Source organism: Branchiostoma lanceolatum, chromosome 14 (genome assembly GCF_035083965.1).
Source record: "Branchiostoma lanceolatum isolate klBraLanc5 chromosome 14, klBraLanc5.hap2, whole genome shotgun sequence".
In the NCBI taxonomy this organism is placed as follows: Eukaryota; Metazoa; Chordata; class Leptocardii; order Amphioxiformes; family Branchiostomatidae; genus Branchiostoma; species Branchiostoma lanceolatum.
The window spans coordinates 14440859-14460075 of record NC_089735.1 but is presented as its reverse complement, the minus strand read 5'-3'; the positions used below and the strand labels follow the sequence as shown (position 1 = coordinate 14460075).

At 50.7% G+C, this 19217-nt stretch overlaps 9 protein-coding genes across 9 annotated transcripts; 3 read left to right on the top strand and 6 right to left on the bottom strand.

Moving 5' to 3' along the window:
- The first annotated feature begins 5471 nt into the window (after nucleotides 1–5471).
- LOC136449027 (late histone H2A.2.2-like) lies at nucleotides 5472–5846 on the top strand. Its single transcript, XM_066448800.1, has one exon. The coding sequence runs from the start codon at nucleotides 5472–5474 to the stop codon at nucleotides 5844–5846; it is 375 nt and encodes a 124-aa protein (XP_066304897.1).
- Nucleotides 5847–6647: 801 nt separating this feature from the next.
- Nucleotides 6648–7652, bottom strand: LOC136448949 (histone H3). Its single transcript, XM_066448699.1, has one exon. It carries the CDS (start codon nucleotides 7202–7204, stop codon nucleotides 6794–6796), a length of 411 nt encoding a protein of 136 aa, XP_066304796.1. The 5' UTR covers nucleotides 7205–7652; the 3' UTR covers nucleotides 6648–6793.
- A 108-nt stretch (nucleotides 7653–7760) lies between these two features.
- LOC136448605 (histone H1-like) lies at nucleotides 7761–8567 on the bottom strand. Its single transcript, XM_066448243.1, has one exon. It carries the CDS (start codon nucleotides 8484–8486, stop codon nucleotides 7881–7883), a length of 606 nt encoding a protein of 201 aa, XP_066304340.1. The 5' UTR covers nucleotides 8487–8567; the 3' UTR covers nucleotides 7761–7880.
- A 2545-nt stretch (nucleotides 8568–11112) lies between these two features.
- On the top strand, nucleotides 11113–11598 carry LOC136448608 (late histone H2A.2.2-like). Its single transcript, XM_066448246.1, has one exon. The coding sequence runs from the start codon at nucleotides 11113–11115 to the stop codon at nucleotides 11485–11487; it is 375 nt and encodes a 124-aa protein (XP_066304343.1). The 3' UTR covers nucleotides 11488–11598.
- A 466-nt stretch (nucleotides 11599–12064) lies between these two features.
- Nucleotides 12065–13033, bottom strand: LOC136448607 (histone H3). The gene has a single exon (XM_066448245.1). The coding sequence runs from the start codon at nucleotides 12525–12527 to the stop codon at nucleotides 12117–12119; it is 411 nt and encodes a 136-aa protein (XP_066304342.1). The 5' UTR covers nucleotides 12528–13033; the 3' UTR covers nucleotides 12065–12116.
- Nucleotides 13034–13117: 84 nt separating this feature from the next.
- Nucleotides 13118–13804, bottom strand: LOC136448606 (late histone H1-like). The gene has a single exon (XM_066448244.1). The coding sequence runs from the start codon at nucleotides 13802–13804 to the stop codon at nucleotides 13238–13240; it is 567 nt and encodes a 188-aa protein (XP_066304341.1). The 3' UTR covers nucleotides 13118–13237.
- A 2387-nt stretch (nucleotides 13805–16191) lies between these two features.
- On the top strand, nucleotides 16192–17165 carry LOC136448975 (late histone H2A.2.2-like). Its single transcript, XM_066448728.1, has one exon. The coding sequence runs from the start codon at nucleotides 16442–16444 to the stop codon at nucleotides 16814–16816; it is 375 nt and encodes a 124-aa protein (XP_066304825.1). The 5' UTR covers nucleotides 16192–16441; the 3' UTR covers nucleotides 16817–17165.
- On the bottom strand, nucleotides 16979–17883 carry LOC136448973 (histone H3). The gene has a single exon (XM_066448727.1). The coding sequence runs from the start codon at nucleotides 17863–17865 to the stop codon at nucleotides 17455–17457; it is 411 nt and encodes a 136-aa protein (XP_066304824.1). The 5' UTR covers nucleotides 17866–17883; the 3' UTR covers nucleotides 16979–17454.
- A 539-nt stretch (nucleotides 17884–18422) lies between these two features.
- On the bottom strand, nucleotides 18423–19165 carry LOC136449189 (histone H1-like). Its single transcript, XM_066449067.1, has one exon. It carries the CDS (start codon nucleotides 19144–19146, stop codon nucleotides 18541–18543), a length of 606 nt encoding a protein of 201 aa, XP_066305164.1. The 5' UTR covers nucleotides 19147–19165; the 3' UTR covers nucleotides 18423–18540.
- Between the last annotated feature and the right edge of the window lie 52 nt (nucleotides 19166–19217).

Genomic DNA, 19217 nt, shown 5'->3' with positions numbered 1-19217 from the left:
AGAAAATAGACAGGAATGAAATTCATAACCTTTGTCTCGCGTAGTATTTGACATTAATCTACATTTGACTCTTATGAGCATTCATGATCACTAGCCTGGAATCCATCCTGTCCTACTTATTGTTCAGTCTCCTAATCGTTACGAAGACTTTCTGGCAGAGAAGCAACAAAGCTAGACTAATGTTGGTGCCAGGGTACAATTTACACCGCTGCAAATTTCTGCACTACTTTTATTTCTATCTGTCTCTTTCACTTGTGGTCTAGAGACCAAAAAGAACAAATGGGTAAATTATGTTGATATACACATGGGATTATGATTAAGACTGAATGTGTAATTTTCTCTGGCAAACTGAGATATTATTTTTGAGCCTCCTTAACATATGATACTTGAAATGAATATACACACAAGTTCACATTACACATTTATTATCATATATTCATAAGTGAAAGTTTGATAACAGATATGTATACTTTTCTTGATCTCTGATCGTTTTTTCTTTGAAATGAAAACATACATTACATTCCTTTGAAATAGACTCTGTGCATATATGTATAACTCCATAGAGAATGCAAAGTGTCCATGATAATTCAAATCAGCAAGCCGACTCTTAAAGTGTCAGAATATCTGCATCCGGTTACGGCTGATTTCCTACAGCGTATCCGATAAATGTCAAGAAATGCAAATGGCGAGACCATGTGCTCGCCCAAAAAATAGAAATTAAAATGGAACGTGCGAGATTTCTAGCTACACAGTCTAATACCACATTTGAAATGTATGACATCTAGTGAGAAATCAGAGAAAACGTTCAGGAATATATCTAAATGTGAAAATGTTATATGATTTCAGGTAGAAATTGCAACCCCTAAGAGAGCCTAATTTCAGAGGGTTTGCGGATTCGATGGGGTGGGCTAGTGGGGTGGGCTAGTGGGGTGGGCTACTCAGCATTCTACCCTTTCTGGGCCTCAAGGCTATTCATGGGGGCTTAGCATCGAATGGAATTTCCTTGAGGAAAAGATGTGTCACTCTGTGGGTGGGCCGGAAGGAATGCAACTGATCATATTGCTTTGGGGATGCTACAGTGGGGGAGGGGGGGTGGAGGTGGGCAATGAGCATACATTTACATCGTGCAGGAGTTTGTTATCCCCAGTTTTAGACTTTTAAACATGGATGAACATGTTCCCTGATCCTTTACTGCTCAGTCAAGCCAACAGGACAGTGACATTGTGGCTACACGAAAGAAATGAGCAACAAAAAAGCAACACTATACATTGTACAAACACACACTTACAACATTCCACCCCACGCTCATGTACTGACACACATAACCACATATACATTTTACATTTGTATACAAGCACATGCATTCAGGTACATTCTAGTCTAAATGTGAGACATATGTTTTGAATTTTGTCAAACAAAGGCTCTCTCATTCCCTAGCTGCCCTGTCCAACTTCCAGTTCATTTCCCCTTGTACCTCTTCCCTTACATCCTATTGCATACTGAGTAGTTTGTTTATGATAAATGGCTTTTCTACCAGTCTTGGTGGACTTCATTGCTACCCCCCCCCCCCCACACACACACCTGCCATATGATCAGCTGTTGCCTTCCCTCTAGCCCACCCATATTCTCCAAGCAGAGGTATTTGGTGGGGGGGTAGTAGTGGCCGGGTTTTTTTAGCATTTAAATTATATTCTTCACACACACACACACATACACAAAGTATAGTAACCAAGAAAATAAAACGTATAAACGACGCTTCGCACGCATGTCTTAGTATCCAACCGTGCACGCATCTTTACAGAAATCAACAAGACTATCACTACAAAGAAAACGGGACCATAACAGTTCATTGTTGTATGTTTGCATGACCGGCTTGGCTTAGACTTTTGTATTATGCTCGTTGTTCGAGTCAGGTGTGTACATGTGGTGTGAGAAGATACAGCTCTTTTGGGGAGATTTGGGTGGCCCTGAAAAGACCAAGCTGAAGCTAGCCCTCGATTCGGCCTTCGATTCACAGCCTTCGTTTCAGCCCTCGATTGGATTTTGCCGCCGATTCAGCCTTCGATAAGAGGGAATAGACAGAACATAGCAACCTATTCAGTTACCGATTCGAAAAACCTAGAATCTATGCCAGCTCTCTTACAACGAACACAAAAGGCAATACAAGGCTCAACTAGTACCAAACAAGGAGATATTTACTTGCAAATAATGTCGGAAAGGACATAATATCACGAAATCGGCATAAAATAATAGTGACAACTGACAAGGGACACTGGCCCTCGATTCGGCCGTCGATTGGATTTTATCTAGATGTGGTCCATGAACTTGAAATAGTAATTAGGATACGTTGAGATCTAGAGTACTTTATGCAAGTATCTAATTCAACTGGCGCATGGCCGGATTTGATGAACGAGCCACAGGGGGTCTAATCAAGCCCCGGTGAAGCTAGCCCTCGTTTCGGGCATCGACTTGCCTGGGAAAGAAAGGCTTGCTGGACGGCTTGTAGCGATTTCTGCTGTTTATCTAAATGTGGCCCATAAATTTGAAATAGTAATTAGGATACATTAGGATCTAAAATACTTTATGGCGCATGGCCGGATTTGATGAACGAGCCACAGGGGGTCTCATCAAGCCCCGGTGAAGCTAGCCCTCGATTCGGGCATCGACTTGCCTGGGAAAGAAAGGCTTGCTGGACGGCTTGTAGTGCTTTCTGCTGTTTATCTAAATGTGGCCCATGAATTTGAAATAGTAATTAGGATACATTAGGATCTAGAGTACTTTATGCAAGTATCAAATTTTACGGGCCCGATTTGATGAACGAGCCACAGGGGGTCTCATCAAGCCCCGGTGAAGCTAGCCCTCGTTTCGGGCATCGACTTGCCTGGGAAAGAAAGGCTTGCCGGACGGCTTGTAGCGCTTTCTGCTGTTTATCTAGATGTGGCCCATGAAATTGAAATAGTAACTAGGATTCATTAGGATCTAGAGTACTTTATGCCCGTTGAATTTGATACTTGCATAAAGTACTCTAGATCCTAATGAATCCTAGTTACTATTTCAATTTCATGGGCCACATCTAGATAAACAGCAGAAATCGCTACAAGCCGTCCAGCAAGCCTTTCTTTCCCAGGCAAGTCGATGCCCGAAACGAGGGCTAGCTTCACCGGGGCTTGATTAGACCCCCTGTGGCTCGTTCATCAAATCCGGCCATGCGCCAGTTGAATTAGATACTTCCATAAAGTACTCTAGATCTCAACGTATCCTAATTACTATTTCAAGTTCATGGACCACATCTAGATAAAATCCAATCGACGGCCGAATCGAGGGCCAGTGTCCCTTGTCAGTTGTCACTATTATTTTATGCCGATTTCGTGATATTATGTCCTTTCCGACATTATTTGCAAGTAAATATCTCCTTGTTTGGTACTAGTTGAGCCTTGTATTGCCTTTTGTGTTCGTTGTAAGAGAGCTGGCATAGATTCTAGGTTTTTCGAATCGGTAACTGAATAGGTTGCTATGTTCTGTCTATTCCCTCTTATCGAAGGCTGAATCGGCGGCAAAATCCAATCGAGGGCTGAAACGAAGGCTGTGAATCGAAGGCCGAATCGAGGGCTAGCTTCAGCTTGGTCTGAAAAGGGCCGGGGTTTGCTTGCTTTCGATGAGGAGAGTAAGATCCTTTAGCCGCCGAAGCCGTACAGGGTGCGGCCTTGGCGTTTCAGAGCGTAGACCACGTCCATGGCGGTCACCGTCTTGCGCTTGGCGTGCTCGGTGTAGGTCACGTATACGTACCGCGTCGCGGATCACATTCTCCAGGAACACCTTCAGAACGCCTCGGGTCTCCTCGTAGATCAACCCGGAGATGCGCTTCACGCCGCCACGACGGGCAAGACGACGGATAGCCGGCTTGGTGATACCCTGGATGTTGTCGCGAAGAACCTTGCGGTGACGCTTAGCGCCTCCCTTTCCGAGCCCCTTGCCTCCTTTGCCGCGTCCAGACATGATGATTACGATGTTCTTGTCGATACAGAACGAGAATGAATTAGAGGGCCTGACGGAGTCGGATTAATAACCGCCCTGCGGACCTGCGCGTAGTCCTGGCCGCCACCACTAGCCAATGGGAAGCAAGCCGCTAGCCAAGCAAGACAATGATGCGCCGAGGATTTGACACCGACAAGACAAACATCTTGTCGGGAAAACACGAAAGCAGAACAAAATAAAATAAGGCGAAGAAAACGGATGAATTTGCCCGAAGCACAGTCAGCTAGTGGTAATGATATCAAAGCACGCAACGCGCGCACACACACACACACACACACACACACACACACACACACACACACACACACACACACACCACCCCCACACACAGTCCGTTGTCGTCCAGAAGTTTGGCTACGCTTGTGAGACATTGCTCACTAGTATGTTTAGGGCGTTTGGACTGGAAAAGGGAACGCCGATGGACGGCCAATTCATTGTTGTACATGTTCTAAGGAACGTCACAGACGACAGTTGTTCCAGAAGGCAAGGGACGCAAGCTTCTTGTTGCGTCAGCTTTGTTTGGTGGAATAAGAACGTGTGCAGACTTTTATTACGTCAAAATTCACTTTCTTTGTTGTTTGTTCTCTTTCATGATCACTCCGTTGTTTTTGTTGTTGTTGTGTGTTCCAGGGCATAAGTTCTATACTGTTTTATGTCGCCTGCGATCCCAGGTTTGTGGCGTGTGCGTGCGTTGTGTGTAGTCACTGTTTGGACTGGAATGTGATTGCTATAGCTCTTTTGTGAGGATGTGGGTGGCCTTGAAAAAGGCCGGGGTTACGTTGAGCGGAGGCGGACGATTTACTTGGAGCTGGTGTACTTGGTGACGGCCTTGGTGCCCTCGCTGACGGCGTGTTTGGCTAGCTCGCCTGGCAGCAGGAGTCGCACGGCGGTCTGGATCTCGCGGCTGCTGATGGTGGAGCGCTTGTTGTAGTGAGCCAGTCGAGAAGCTTCGGCAGCGATTCTCTCGAAGATGTCGTTGACGAAGGAGTTCATGATGCCCATGGCCTTGCTGGAGACGCCGGTGTCGGGGTGCACCTGCTTGAGCACCTTGTAGATGTAGACGCCGAAGGTCTCCCTTCTCTTTCTCCTCCTTCCACGCTTCTTGTCTCCTGCGGGCCTGGCCTTGCCAGCTTTCTTGGCGGCTTTTCCACTTGGCGGCATGACGACGTTCTTGGCGTATTAGATAGCAAAGAATAGAATCGCATTTGTCTCGGCTTGGGCTTTATATGGGAGAACAATGCAAATTTTGGGATTGTCTAGTCCAAGAAGGCGCGGACGTGGTAGAACTTCTCCCCGCGATCGAGCTCTCTCTATTGGTTCGCTGTCGGAAGCCGTGAATCCAGCGGCGGGGTATAAATTGTTTGGACAGGAGGTAATGCCTCTTCATTCTCCCATTTTTTTCTGCCGTTTGACGCAAATCAATCGACTACTACAAGATGTCTGGACGCGGCAAAGGTGGCAAGGCACGCGCAAAGGCCAAGAGCCGTTCTTCCCGTGCGGGTCTCCAGTTCCCGGTCGGTCGGGTGCACCGCTTCCTGCGCAAAGGAAACTACGCCCAGCGCGTGGGTGCCGGCGCACCGGTGTACCTGGCAGCCGTGTTGGAGTACCTGACGGCCGAGATCCTGGAGCTGGCCGGTAACGCTGCCCGCGACAACAAGAAGACCAGAATCATCCCCCGTCACCTTCAACTGGCCGTCCGAAACGACGAAGAGTTGAACAAGCTGCTGGGCGGCGTGACCATCGCACAGGGCGGCGTTCTGCCCAACATCCACGCCGTGCTTCTGCCCAAGAAGACCAGCAAGGCTACGTAATTTCAAGACGAAACCGAAACCCCGGCCCTTTTCAGGGCCACCCACATCCTCACGAAAGAACTGTATTCTCTTCACGCTGAATGAATGCAGATACACGAATGGATATACCACCCCCCCCCCCCCTACACATACAGAGTATATGTGGAGACTAAGACAATTTACCCTGGGAGTCCAGGCACCGTAATCGGCGGGCCACGGAGCACCGCACGCGCGCCCAAGCTTTTACGGCCCACCCTCCCGCTGCCCCCCGAAGACCGACCCCGCCCCACTCTCCGCTGCAAACCCAAGCTCCGCTATCCGATTACGGTAATCGGATAGCGGAGTAATCGGATAGCGGAGTTTGGGTCTGAGCGGAGAGTGGGGCGGGGTCAGTCTTCGGGGGGCAGCGGGAGGGTGGGCCGTGAAAGCTTGGGCGCGCGTGCGGGGATCCGATTACGGTGCCTGGACTCCCAGGGTAAAGACAATTTAGTAGCAAAAGTAACTTAACATATGACATACCAAGATATATGACAGACAATCAACGCAATATGGTATTCTCAGATGGCCTGCATCTTACAAGTGTGTCGTTTAGTGCTAGCTGACATATGTGTATTTTATATGTGTGTGCACGTTGTAACACTCTTTAATGTCAATAAAGTCAGTACAATGTCGGCTGAATCGATTTGCGTGTACATGTAGTAAAGGGGGGGGGGGTGCGAGTTGTGTTTAATTTAGGCTCAACAACGAAAGAACGTTAAATTAATAAAGTCATCACACTGTCGGCTGAATTGATATGCGTTTACAGGTATTTTTTGGGGGGGGGGGTGATGTGCGAGTCGCGTGTAATTGTATGTCAGACGAAAGAACGTACGTCTGTTTAAAGAAAGGTGAACGATATAGATCTTTCTGGGATATGTGGGTGGCCCTGAAAAGGGCCGGGGTTGTCGTTGATCTTGTTGCGATTCTCCTTAGGCTCGCTCCCCTCGGATACGGCGAGCGAGCTGGATGTCCTTGGGCATGATGGTGACGCGCTTGGCGTGGATGGCGCACAGGTTGGTGTCCTCGAAGAGACCGACCAGGTAGGCCTCGCTGGCTTCCTGCAGAGCCATGACCGCCGAGCTCTGGAAGCGCAGGTCGGTCTTGAAGTCTTGTGCGATCTCGCGCACCAGGCGCTGGAATGGCAGCTTGCGGATGAGCAGCTCGGTGGACTTCTGGTAGCGACGGATCTCTCTCAGGGCCACGGTGCCGGGCCTGTAGCGGTGAGGCTTCTTGACGCCGCCGGTAGCCGGGGCGCTCTTGCGCGCGGCCTTGGTTGCCAGCTGCTTCCTGGGGGCTTTGCCACCGGTGGACTTACGGGCGGTCTGCTTGGTACGTGCCATGTCGAACGAACGGATGAACTTCGTCTACGCTCAAGTGCAAGACAATAAAAGTGGTCGGCGAGCGGTGGAGAGTGAATTTATAACACCCGCTAATCAGATGCCCGCAGATTACAATTGGCGGGCGCCCTGCCGTCTGATTGGTTCCCTGGCTGAAATCCGAGCTTGCGATTGGTCAGTTTTTTTGTCTCCAGAATCCGACTTTTGCAGCAAGCTCGGCACTTTTGGGGGTAGGGTAGCGCATGAATTAAAGATGCATGCGGTATAGAATGTCAATGGGCTACACATACACTCGAGCAAACGCTCGTGCCTAGACATACAGTGGCAACCAGGCATTCGTCAATTTCATTGCTCAATAAAGTTGTGGACTCGCAACACACACACAAAATCGCCATGCCATTAGACGTCTTCCGTCGTCTTTATATTCGGCGAAATTCAGTCTACCTGTGCGTCCATCCACCCATTCTTTTGATAGTCTGTTGTGTGTGTGTGTGTGGGGGGGGGGGGGGGGGGTGATAGATATGTTTCTATCTTATTACATTCATTTTCTTTCTTTTTTTTGAGAGCATATGGCGTGTGGAAAAGTGATAACTTTGATTTGATTGACATAGTTCTTTTGTTAAGATGTGGGTGGCCCTGAAAAGGGCCGGGGTTTTCAGAAACTTGGACGGTCGGATCTTCACTTCTTCTTGGGCTTGGTCGCCTTCTTGGCAGGCGCTGCCTTCTTTGCGGCCGGCTTCTTTTTCGGCGTCTTTTTGGCCGGTTTCTTGGCAGCTGGTTTCTTGGCCGGAGATTTCTTGGCCTTCTTGGCGGCCGGCTTCTTTGCCGCCTTCTTGGGGGTGGCAGCCTTCTTGGCCGCGGGCTTTTTCGGCTTGGTGGTCGTCTTGGCCGCGGGTTTCTTGACCGGCTTCTTGACGACTTTCTTGACCGGCTTCTTCTCGGCGGCCTTCTTGGCTGCCACGTTGATTTTGAAGGATCCCGACGCCCCCGTGCCTTTCACCTGAATGAGGGTGCCCTTGGCCACCAATGCTTTCAGGGCGCGCTTGATGAAGTGTCCCTGCTTCTCTACGTCGAACTTGTAGTTGCCGGCGATGTACTTCTTGATGGCCAACAGGGAAGAACCTTTACGATCCTTGAGCGCTTCCAGGGCCGCCGTAATCATGGCGGTGGTGGGCGGGTGAGCCGCAGGGGCCTTGGGCGCCCTGGGCTTCTTGGCCTTCTTGGGGGACGATGCTGGAGCGGACATGATTGCTTGCTTTGTCTGCGATGGAAATGAACCCGACATCTTGTCAAGCTGGCGTGAAGTAGCGACGGTGCGGACGTGGTCGGAAACGCCGTAGCGTGTCTGCGTCTTATTGTCCGTCGCGGCGAAATTTGTGTTTCTTTTCTAACTTTACGGTTGAATTTCTCAATTCCTGGGTACCAAAAACGATACTGGCTCGGTTTCCGTACAAGAGGACATGTCCACCTCACTAATTTGATGAAAGGGGCTGGTCACTAGCCATCAGATATTGAGATATTTGCCATACTTTTCAGTAAGAACGCCCTGGACTCCACGCCGACGGCTGATCGAGTTTGCACGCAGAAACGAGTGACCGTATTTGACTTGATGAACACCAAGGCTTTTAGTTGACGCAGCTATATCATATTTGAGCCAAGCAACTTCACTACGCGTGAACGAGCAGAGATCGACAAGATATAGATCATAAGCAACACACACTCCAAATTGCACCAAGATCTCTCCACACGCTAATTATATTCTTCACACACACAAAGTGTACCAAGAAGATAAAACATATAAACGACGCTTCACACGCATTTCTTAGTATCCAACCGTGCACACATCTTTACAGAAATCAACAAGACTATCACTACAATTTACAAAGAAAATGGGACCATCATAGTTCATTGTTGTGTGTTTGCATGACCGGCTTGGCTTAGACTTTTGTATAATTTATGCTCGTTGTTCGAGTCAGGTGTGTACATGTGGTGTGAGAAGATACAGCTCTTTTTTGGAGATTTGGGTGGCCCTGAAAAGGGCCGGGGTTTGCTTGCTTTCGATGAGGAGAGTCAGATCCTTTAGCCGCCGAAGCCGTACAGGGTGCGGCCTTGGCGTTTCAGAGCGTAGACAACGTCCATGGCGGTCACCGTCTTGCGCTTGGCGTGCTCGGTGTAGGTCACCGCGTCGCGGATCACATTCTCCAGGAACACCTTCAGAACGCCTCGGGTCTCCTCGTAGATCAACCCGGAGATGCGCTTCACGCCGCCACGACGGGCAAGACGACGGATAGCCGGCTTGGTGATACCCTGGATGTTGTCGCGAAGAACCTTGCGGTGACGCTTAGCGCCTCCCTTTCCGAGCCCCTTGCCTCCTTTGCCGCGTCCAGACATGATGATTACAATGTTCTTGTCGATACAGAACGAGAATGAATTAGCGGGCCTGACGGAGTCGGATTAATAACCGCCCTGCGGACCTGCGCGTAGTCCTGGCCGTCGCCACCACTAGCCAATGGGAAGCAAGCCGCTAGCCAAGCAAGACAATGATGCGCGGAGGATTTGACACCGACAAGACAAACATCTTGTCGGGAAAACACGAGAGCAGAACAAAATAAAAAAGGCGAAGAAAACGGATGAATTTGCCCGAAACACAGTCAGCTAGTGGTAATGATATCAAAGCACGCAACGCACACACACACACACTCACACACACACACACGCACACACACACACACACTCACACACACACACACACACACACACACACACACACACACACACACACACACACACACACACACACACAGTCCGTTGTCGTCCAGAAGTTTGGCTACGCTTGTGAGACATTGCTCACTAGTATGTTTAGGGCGTTTGGACTGGAAAAGGGAACGCCGATGGACGGCCAATTCATTGTTGTACATGTTCTAAGGAACGTCACAGACGACAGTTGTTCCAGAAGGCAAGGGACGCAAGCTTCTTGTTGCGTCAGCTTTGTTTGGTGGAATAAGAACGTGTGCAGACTTTTATTACGTCAAAATTCACTTTCTTTGTTGTTTGTTCTCTTTCATGATCACTCCGTTGTTTTTGTTGTTGTTGTGTGTTCCAGGGCATAAGTTCTATACTGTTTTATGTCGCCTGCGATCCCAGGTTTGTGGCGTGTGCGTGCGTTGTGTGTAGTCACTGTTTCGACTGGAATGTGATTGATATAGCTCTTTTGTGAGGATGTGGGTGGCCTTGAAAAAGGCCGGGGTTACGTTGAGCGGAGGCGGACTTGGATTTACTTGGAGCTGGTGTACTTGGTGACGGCCTTGGTGCCCTCGCTGACGGCGTGCTTGGCCAACTCGCCTGGCAGAAGGAGTCGCACGGCGGTTTGGATCTCGCGGCTGCTGATGGTAGAGCGCTTGTTGTAGTGAGCCAGTCGAGAAGCTTCGGCAGCGATTCTCTCGAAGATGTCGTTGACGAAGGAGTTCATGATGCCCATGGCCTTGCTGGAGACGCCGGTGTCGGGGTGCACCTGCTTTAGCACCTTGTAGATGTAGACGCCGAAGGTCTCCCTTCTCTTTCTCCTCCTTCCACGCTTCTTGTCTCCCGCGGGCCTGGCCTTGCCAGCTATCTTGGCGGCTTTTCCACTTGGCGGCATGACGACGTTCTTGGCTTATTAGATAGCAAAGAATATAATCGCAGTAGTCTCGGCTTGGGCTCTATATGGGAGAACAATGCAAATTTTGGGATTGTCTAGTCCAAGAAGGCGCGGACGTGGTAGAACTTCTCCCCGCGATCGAGCTCTCTCTATTGGTTCGCCGTCGGAAGCCGTGAATCCAGCGGCGGGGTATAAATTGTTTGGACAGGAGATAATGTCTCTTTATTCTTTCGTTCTTTCTGCCGTTTGACGCAAATCAATCGACTACTACAAGATGTCTGGACGTGGCAAAGGTGGCAAGGCACGCGCAAAGGCCAAGAGCCGTTCTTCCCGTGCGGGTCTCCAGTTCCCGGTCGGTCGGGTGCATCGCTTCCTGCGCAAAGGAAACTACGCCCAGCGCGTGGGTGCCGGCGCACCGGTGTACCTGGCGGCCATGTTGGAGTACCTGACGGCCGAGATCCTGGAGCTGGCCGGTAACGCTGCCCGCGACAACAAGAAGACCAGAATCATCCCCCGTCACCTTCAACTGGCCGTCCGAAACGACGAAGAGTTGAACAAGCTGCTGGGCGGCGTGACCATCGCACAGGGCGGCGTTCTGCCCAACATCCACGCCGTGCTTCTGCCCAAGAAGACAAGCAAGGCTACGTAATTTCAAGACGAAACCGAAACCCCGGCCCTTTTCAGGGCCACCCACATCCTCACGAAAGAACTGTATTCTCTTCACACTGAATCAATGCAGATACACGAGTGGATACCCCCCCCCCCCACACACACACACAGTATGAGACTAAGACAATTTAGTAGTAAAAGTAACCTTACATATGGCATAGCCCGTCCAAGATAGCTGATAGACAATCAACGTCATGGCCACAATATGGTATTCTCAGATGGCCCGCGTCTTACAAGTGTGTCGTTTAATGCTAGCTGACATATATGTATGTTATATGTGTGTGCACGTTGTAACACTCTTTAATGTCAATAAAGTCGACTGAATCGATTTTCGTGTACATGTAGTAAAGGGGGGGGGGGTGCGAGTTGTGTGTAATTCAGGCTCAACAACGAAAAAACATTACATTAATAAAGTCATCACACTGTCGGCTGAATTGATATGCGTTTACAGGTATTAGGGGGGGGGTGATGTGCGAGTCGCGTGTAATTGTATGTCAGACGAAAGAACGTACGTCTGTTTAAAGAAAGGTGAACGATATAGATCTTTCTGGGATATGTGGGTGGCCCTGAAAAGGGCCGGGGTTGTCGTTGATCTTGTTGCGATCCTCCTTAGGCTCGCTCCCCTCGGATACGGCGAGCGAGCTGGATGTCCTTGGGCATGATGGTGACGCGCTTGGCGTGGATGGCGCACAGGTTGGTGTCCTCGAAGAGACCGACCAGGTAGGCCTCGCTGGCTTCCTGCAGAGCCATGACCGCCGAGCTCTGGAAGCGCAGGTCGGTCTTGAAGTCTTGGGCGATCTCGCGCACCAGGCGCTGGAATGGCAGCTTGCGGATGAGCAGCTCGGTGGACTTCTGGTAGCGACGGATCTCTCTCAGGGCCACGGTGCCTGGTCTGTAGCGGTGAGGCTTCTTGACGCCGCCGGTAGCCGGGGCGCTCTTGCGCGCGGCCTTGGTTGCCAGCTGCTTCCTGGGGGCTTTGCCACCGGTGGACTTACGGGCGGTCTGCTTGGTACGTGCCATGTCGAACGAACGGATGAACTTCGTCTACGCTCAAGTGCAAGTCAATAAAAGTGGTCGGCGAGCGGTGGAGAGTGAATTTATAACACCCGCTAATCATATGCCCGCAGATTACAATTGGCGGGCGCCCTGCCGTCTGATTGGTTCCCTGGCTGAAATCCGAGCTTGCGATTGGTCAGTTTTTGTGTCTCCAGAATCCGACTTTTGCAGCAAGCTCGGCACTTTTGGGGGTAGGGTAGCGCATGAATTAAAGATGCATGCGGTATAGAATGTCAATGGGCTACACATACACTCGGGCAAACGCTCGTGCCTAGACATACAGTAGCAACCAGGCTTTCGTCAATTTCATTGCTCAATAAAGTTGTGGACTCGCAACACACACACAAAATCGTCATGCCATTAGACGTCTTCCGTCGTCTTTATATTCGGCGAAATTCAGTCTACCTGTGCGTCCATCCACCCATTCTTTTGATAGTCTGTTGTGTGTGTGTGTGTGTGTGTGTGTGTGTGTGTGTGTGTGTGTGTGTGGTGGGGGGGGGGGGTGATAGATATGTTTCTATCTTATTACATTCATTCATTCTTTTTTTTTTTTTTGGAGAGCATATGGCGTGTGGAAAAGTGATAACTTTGATGTGATTGACATAGTTCTTTTGTTAAGATGTGGGTGGCCCTGAAAAGGGCCGGGGTTTTCAGAAACTTGGACGGTCGGATCTTCACTTCTTCTTGGGCTTGGTCGCCTTCTTGGCAGGCGCTGCCTTCTTTGCGGCCGGCTTCTTTTTCGGCGTCTTTTTGGCCGGTTTCTTGGCAGCTGGTTTCTTGGCCGGAGATTTCTTGACCTTCTTGGCGGCCGGCTTCTTTGCCGCCTTCTTGGGGGTGGCAGCCTTCTTGGCCGCGGGCTTTTTCGGCTTGGTGGTCTTCTTGGCCGCGGGTTTCTTGACCGGCTTCTTGACGACTTTCTTGACCGGCTTCTTCTCGGCGGCCTTCTTGGCTGCCACGTTGATTTTGAAGGATCCCGACGCCCCCGTGCCTTTCACCTGAATGAGGGTGCCCTTGGCCACCAATGCTTTCAGGGCGCGCTTGATGAAGTGTCCCTGCTTCTCTACGTCGAACTTGTAGTTGCCGGCGATGTACTTCTTGATGGCCAACAGGGAAGAACCTTTACGATCCTTGAGCGCTTCCAGGGCCGCCGTAATCATGGCGGTGGTGGGCGGGTGAGCCGCAGGGGCCTTGGGCGCCCTGGGCTTCTTGGCCTTCTTGGGGGACGATGCTGGAGCGGACATGATTGCTTGCTTTGTCTGCGATGGAAATGAACCCGACATCTTGTCAAGCTGGCGTGAAGAGTAGCGACGGTGCGGACGTGGTCGGAAACGTCGTAGCGTGTCTGCGTCTTACTGTCCGTCGCGGCGAAATTTGTGTTTCTTTTCTAACTTTACGGTTGAATTTCTCCATTCCCGGGTATCAAAAATGATACTGACTCGGTTTCCTTACAAGAGGACCTGTCCACCTCACTAATTTGATGGAAGCGGCTGGTCACTAGCCCTCAGATATTGAGATATTTGCCATACTTTTCAGTAAGCACGCCCTGGACTCCACGCCGACGGCTGATCGAGTTTGCACGCAGAGAAACGAGTGACCGCATATGAATTGATGAACACCAAGGCTTTCAGTTGACGCAGATGCATCATATTTGAGCCAAGCAACTTCACTACGCGTGAACGAGTAGATATCGACAAGATATAGATCATAAGCAACACACACTCCCAATTGCACCAAGATCTCTCCACACGCCAATTATATTCTTCACACACACACATACACAAAGTATACCAAGAAAATAAAACGTATAAACGACGCTTCACACGCATGTCTTAGTATCCAACCGTGCACGCATCTTTACAGAAATCAACAAGACTATCACTACAAAGAAAACGGGACCATAACAGTTCATTGTTGTGTGTTTGCATGACCGGCTTGGCTTTGACTTTTGTATTATGCTCGTTGTTCGAGTCAGGTGTGTACATGTGTTGTGAGAAGATACAGCTCTTTTGGGCAGATTTGGGTGGCCCTGAAAAGGGCCGGGGTTTGCTTGCAGTTTCGATGAGGAGAGTCAGATCCTTTAGCCGCCGAAGCCGTACAGGGTGCGGCCTTGGCGTTTCAGAGCGTAGACCACGTCCATGGCGGTCACCGTCTTGCGCTTGGCGTGCTCGGTGTAGGTCACCGCGTCGCGGATCACATTCTCCAGGAACACCTTCAGAACGCCTCGGGTCTCCTCGTAGATCAACCCGGAGATGCGCTTCACGCCGCCACGACGGGCAAGACGACGGATAGCCGGCTTGGTGATACCCTGGATGTTGTCGCGAAGAACCTTCCGGTGACGCTTAGCGCCTCCCTTTCCGAGCCCCTTGCCTCCTTTGCCGCGTCCAGACATGATGATTACGATGTTCTTGTCTTTACAGAACGAGAATGAATTAGCTGGCCTGACGGAGTCGGATTAATAATCGCCCTGCGGACCTGCGCGTAGTCCTGGCCGTCGCCACCACTAGCCAATGGGAAGCAAGCCGCTAGCCAAGCAAGACAATGATGCGCGGAGGATTTGACACCGACAAGCTAGGCAAACATCTTGTCGGGAAAACACGAAAGCAGAACAAAATAAAATAAAATAAGGCGAAGAAAACGGATGAATTTGCCCGAAACACAGTCAGCTAGTGGTAATGATATCAAAGCACGCAACGCACACACACACACACACACACACACACACACACACACACACACACACACACACACACACACACACAGTCCGTTGTCGTCCAGAAGTTTGGCTACGCTTGTGAGACATTGCTCACTAGTATGTTTAGGGCGTTTGGACTGGAAAAGGGAACGCCGATGGACGGCCAATTCATTGTTGTACATGTTCTAAGGAACGTCACAGACGACAGTTGTTCCAGAAGGCAAGGGACGCAAGCTTCTTGTTGCGTCAGCTTTGTTTGGTGGAATAAGAACGTGTGCAGACTTTTATTACGTCAAAATTCACTTTCTTTGTTGTTTTTTTCTCTTTCATGATCACTCCGTTGTTTTTGTTGTTGTTGTGTGTTCCAGGGCATAAGTTCTATTCTGTTTTATGTCGCCTGCGATCCCAGGTTTGTGGCGTGTGCGTGCGTGCGTTGTGTGTAGTCACTGTTTGGACTGGAATGTGATTGCTATAGCTCTTTTGTGAGGATGTGGGTGGCCTTGAAAAAGGCCGGGGTTACGTTGAGCGGAGGCGGACGATTTACTTGGAGCTGGTGTACTTGGTGACGGCCTTGGTGCCCTCGCTGACGGCGTGTTTGGCTAGCTCGCCTGGCAGCAGGAGTCGCACGGCGGTCTGGATCTCGCGGCTGCTGATGGTGGAGCGCTTGTTGTAGTGAGCCAGTCGAGAAGCTTCGGCAGCGATTCTCTCGAAGATGTCGTTGACGAAGGAGTTCATGATGCCCATGGCCTTGCTGGAGACGCCGGTGTCGGGGTGCACCTGCTTTAGCACCTTGTAGATGTAGACGCCGAAGGTCTCCCTTCTCTTTCTCCTCCTTCCACGCTTCTTGTCTCCTGCAGGCCTGGCCTTGCCAGCTTTCTTGGCGGCTTTTCCACTTGGCGGCATGACGACGTTCTTGGCGTATTAGATTATTTAGATAGCAAAGAATATAATCGCACTTGTCTCGGCTTGGCCTTTATATGGGAGAACAATGCAAATTTTGGGATTGTCTAGTCCAAGAAGGCGCGGACGTGGTAGAACTTCTCCCCGAGATCGAGCTCTCTCTATTGGTTCGCTGTCGGAAGCCGTGAATCCAGTGGCGGGGTATAAATCGTTTGGACAGGGATTAATGCCTCTTCATTCTTTCATTTTTTCTGCCGCTTGACGCAAATCAATCGACTACTACAAGATGTCTGGACGTGGCAAAGGTGGCAAGGCACGCGCAAAGGCCAAGAGCCGTTCTTCCCGTGCGGGTCTCCAGTTCCCGGTCGGTCGGGTGCACCGCTTCCTGCGCAAAGGAAACTACGCCCAGCGCGTGGGTGCCGGCGCACCGGTGTACCTGGCAGCCGTGTTGGAGTACCTGACGGCCGAGATCCTGGAGCTGGCCGGTAACGCTGCCCGCGACAACAAGAAGACCAGAATCATCCCCCGTCACCTTCAACTGGCCGTCCGAAACGACGAAGAGTTGAACAAGCTGCTGGGCGGCGTGACCATCGCACAGGGCGGCGTTCTGCCCAACATCCACGCCGTGCTTCTGCCCAAGAAGACCAGCAAGGCTACGTAATTTCCAGACGAAACCGAAACCCCGGCCCTTTTCAGGGCCACCCACATCCTCACGAAAGAACTGTATTCTCTTCACACTGAATCAATGCAGATACACGAATGGATACCCCCCCCCCACCCACACAGTACATCTGTTGAGACTAAGACAATTTAGTAGTAAAAGTAACCTTACATATGGCATAGCCCGTCCAAGATAGCTGACAGACAATCAACGTCATGGCCACAATATGATATTCTCAGATGGCCCGCGTCTTACAAGTGTGTCGTTTAATGCTAGCTGACATATATGTATGTTATATGTGTGTGCACGTTGTAACACTCTTTAATGTCAATAAAGTCATTACAATGTCGGCTGAATCGATTTGCGTGTACATGTAGTACATGGGGGTGCGAGTTGTGTGTAATTCAGGCTCAACAACGAAAGAACATTAAATTAATAAAGTCATCACACTGTCGGCTGAATTGATATGCGTTTACAGGTATTTGGGGGGGGGGGTGATGTGCGAGTCGTGTGTAATTGTATGTCAGACGAAAGAACGTACGTCTGTTTAAAGAAAGGTGAACGATATAGATCTTTCTGGGATATGTGGGTGGCCCTGAAAAGGGCCGGGGTTGTCGTTGATCTTGTTGCGATCCTCCTTAGGCTCGCTCCCCTCGGATACGGCGAGCGAGCTGGATGTCCTTGGGCATGATGGTGACGCGTTTGGCGTGGATGGCGCACAGGTTGGTGTCCTCGAAGAGACCGACCAGGTAGGCCTCGCTGGCTTCCTGCAGAGCCATGACCGCCGAGCTCTGGAAGCGCAGGTCGGTCTTGAAGTCTTGGGCGATCTCGCGCACCAGGCGCTGGAAGGGCAGCTTGCGGATGAGCAGCTCGGTGGACTTCTGGTAGCGACGGATCTCTCTCAGGGCCACGGTGCCAGGCCTGTAGCGGTGAGGCTTCTTGACGCCGCCGGTAGCCGGGGCGCTCTTGCGCGCGGCCTTGGTTGCCAGCTGCTTCCTGGGGGCTTTGCCACCGGTGGACTTACGGGCGGTCTGCTTGGTACGTGCCATGTCGAACAAACGGATGAATTTCGTCTACACTCAAGTGCAAGACAATAAAAGTGGACGCGTACGGCGAGCGGTGGAGAGTGAATTTATAACACCCGCTAATCATATGCCCGCAGATTACAATTGGCGGGCGCCCTGCCGTCTGATTGGTTCCCTGGCTGAAATCCGAGCTTGCGATTGGTCAGTTTTTGTGTCTCCAGAATCCGACTTTTGCAGCAAGCTCGGCACTTTTGGGGGTAGGGTAGCGCATGAATTGAAGATGCATGCGGTATGGAATGTCAATGGGCTACACATACACTCGGGCAAACGCTCGTGCCTAGACATACAGTGGCAACCAGGCATTCGTCAATTTCATTGCTCAATAAAGTTGTGGACTCGCAACACACACACAAAATCGTCATGAAATTAGACGTCTTCCGTCGTCTTTATATTCGGCGAAATTCAGTCTACCTGTGCGTCCATCCACCCATTCTTTTGATAGTCTGTTGTGTGTGTGTGTGGGGGGGGGGGTGATAGATATGTTTCTATCTTATTACATTCATTTTCTTTCTTTTTTTTTGGAGAGCATATGGCGTGTGGAAAAGTGATAACTTTGATTTGATTGACATAGTTCTTTTGTTAAGATGTGGGTGGCCCTGAAAAGGGCCGGGGTTTTCAGAAACTTGGACGGTCGGATCTTCACTTCTTCTTGGGCTTGGTCGCCTTCTTGGCAGGCGCTGCCTTCTTTGCGGCCGGCTTCTTTTTCGGCGTCTTTTTGGCCGGTTTCTTGGCAGCTGGTTTCTTGGCCGGAGATTTCTTGGCCTTCTTGGCGGCCGGCTTCTTTGCCGCCTTCTTGGGGGTGGCAGCCTTCTTGGCCGCGGGCTTTTTCGGCTTGGTGGTCTTCTTGGCCGCGGGTTTCTTGACCGGCTTCTTGACGACTTTCTTGACCGGCTTCTTCTCGGCGGCCTTCTTGGCTGCCACGTTGATTTTGAAGGATCCCGACGCCCCCGTGCCTTTCACCTGAATGAGGGTGCCCTTGGCCACCAATGCTTTCAGGGCGCGCTTGATGAAGTGTCCCTGCTTCTCTACGTCGAACTTGTAGTTGCCGGCGATGTACTTCTTGATGGCCAACAGGGAAGAACCTTTACGATCCTTGAGCGCTTCCAGGGCCGCCGTAATCATGGCGGTGGTGGGCGGGTGAGCCGCAGGGGCCTTGGGCGCCCTGGGCTTCTTGGCCTTCTTGGGGGACGATGCTGGAGCGGACATGATAGCTTGCTTTGTCTGCGATGGAAATGAACCCGACATCTTGTCAAGCTGACGTGAAGTAGCGACGGTGCGGACGTGGTCGGAAACGTCGTAGCCTGTCCGCGTCTTAC

What these genes read in the sequence shown, in the direction of transcription:
- LOC136449027 (XM_066448800.1), top strand. Translation starts at nt 5,472, where the DNA reads ATGTCTGGACGCGGCAAAGGTGGCAAGGCACGCGCAAAGGCCAAGAGC.
- LOC136448949 (XM_066448699.1), bottom strand. Translation starts at nt 7,204, where the DNA reads ATGGCACGTACCAAGCAGACCGCCCGTAAGTCCACCGGTGGCAAAGCC.
- LOC136448605 (XM_066448243.1), bottom strand. Translation starts at nt 8,486, where the DNA reads ATGTCGGGTTCATTTCCATCGCAGACAAAGCAAGCAATCATGTCCGCT.
- LOC136448608 (XM_066448246.1), top strand. Translation starts at nt 11,113, where the DNA reads ATGTCTGGACGTGGCAAAGGTGGCAAGGCACGCGCAAAGGCCAAGAGC.
- LOC136448607 (XM_066448245.1), bottom strand. Translation starts at nt 12,527, where the DNA reads ATGGCACGTACCAAGCAGACCGCCCGTAAGTCCACCGGTGGCAAAGCC.
- LOC136448606 (XM_066448244.1), bottom strand. Translation starts at nt 13,804, where the DNA reads ATGTCCGCTCCAGCATCGTCCCCCAAGAAGGCCAAGAAGCCCAGGGCG.
- LOC136448975 (XM_066448728.1), top strand. Translation starts at nt 16,442, where the DNA reads ATGTCTGGACGTGGCAAAGGTGGCAAGGCACGCGCAAAGGCCAAGAGC.
- LOC136448973 (XM_066448727.1), bottom strand. Translation starts at nt 17,865, where the DNA reads ATGGCACGTACCAAGCAGACCGCCCGTAAGTCCACCGGTGGCAAAGCC.
- LOC136449189 (XM_066449067.1), bottom strand. Translation starts at nt 19,146, where the DNA reads ATGTCGGGTTCATTTCCATCGCAGACAAAGCAAGCTATCATGTCCGCT.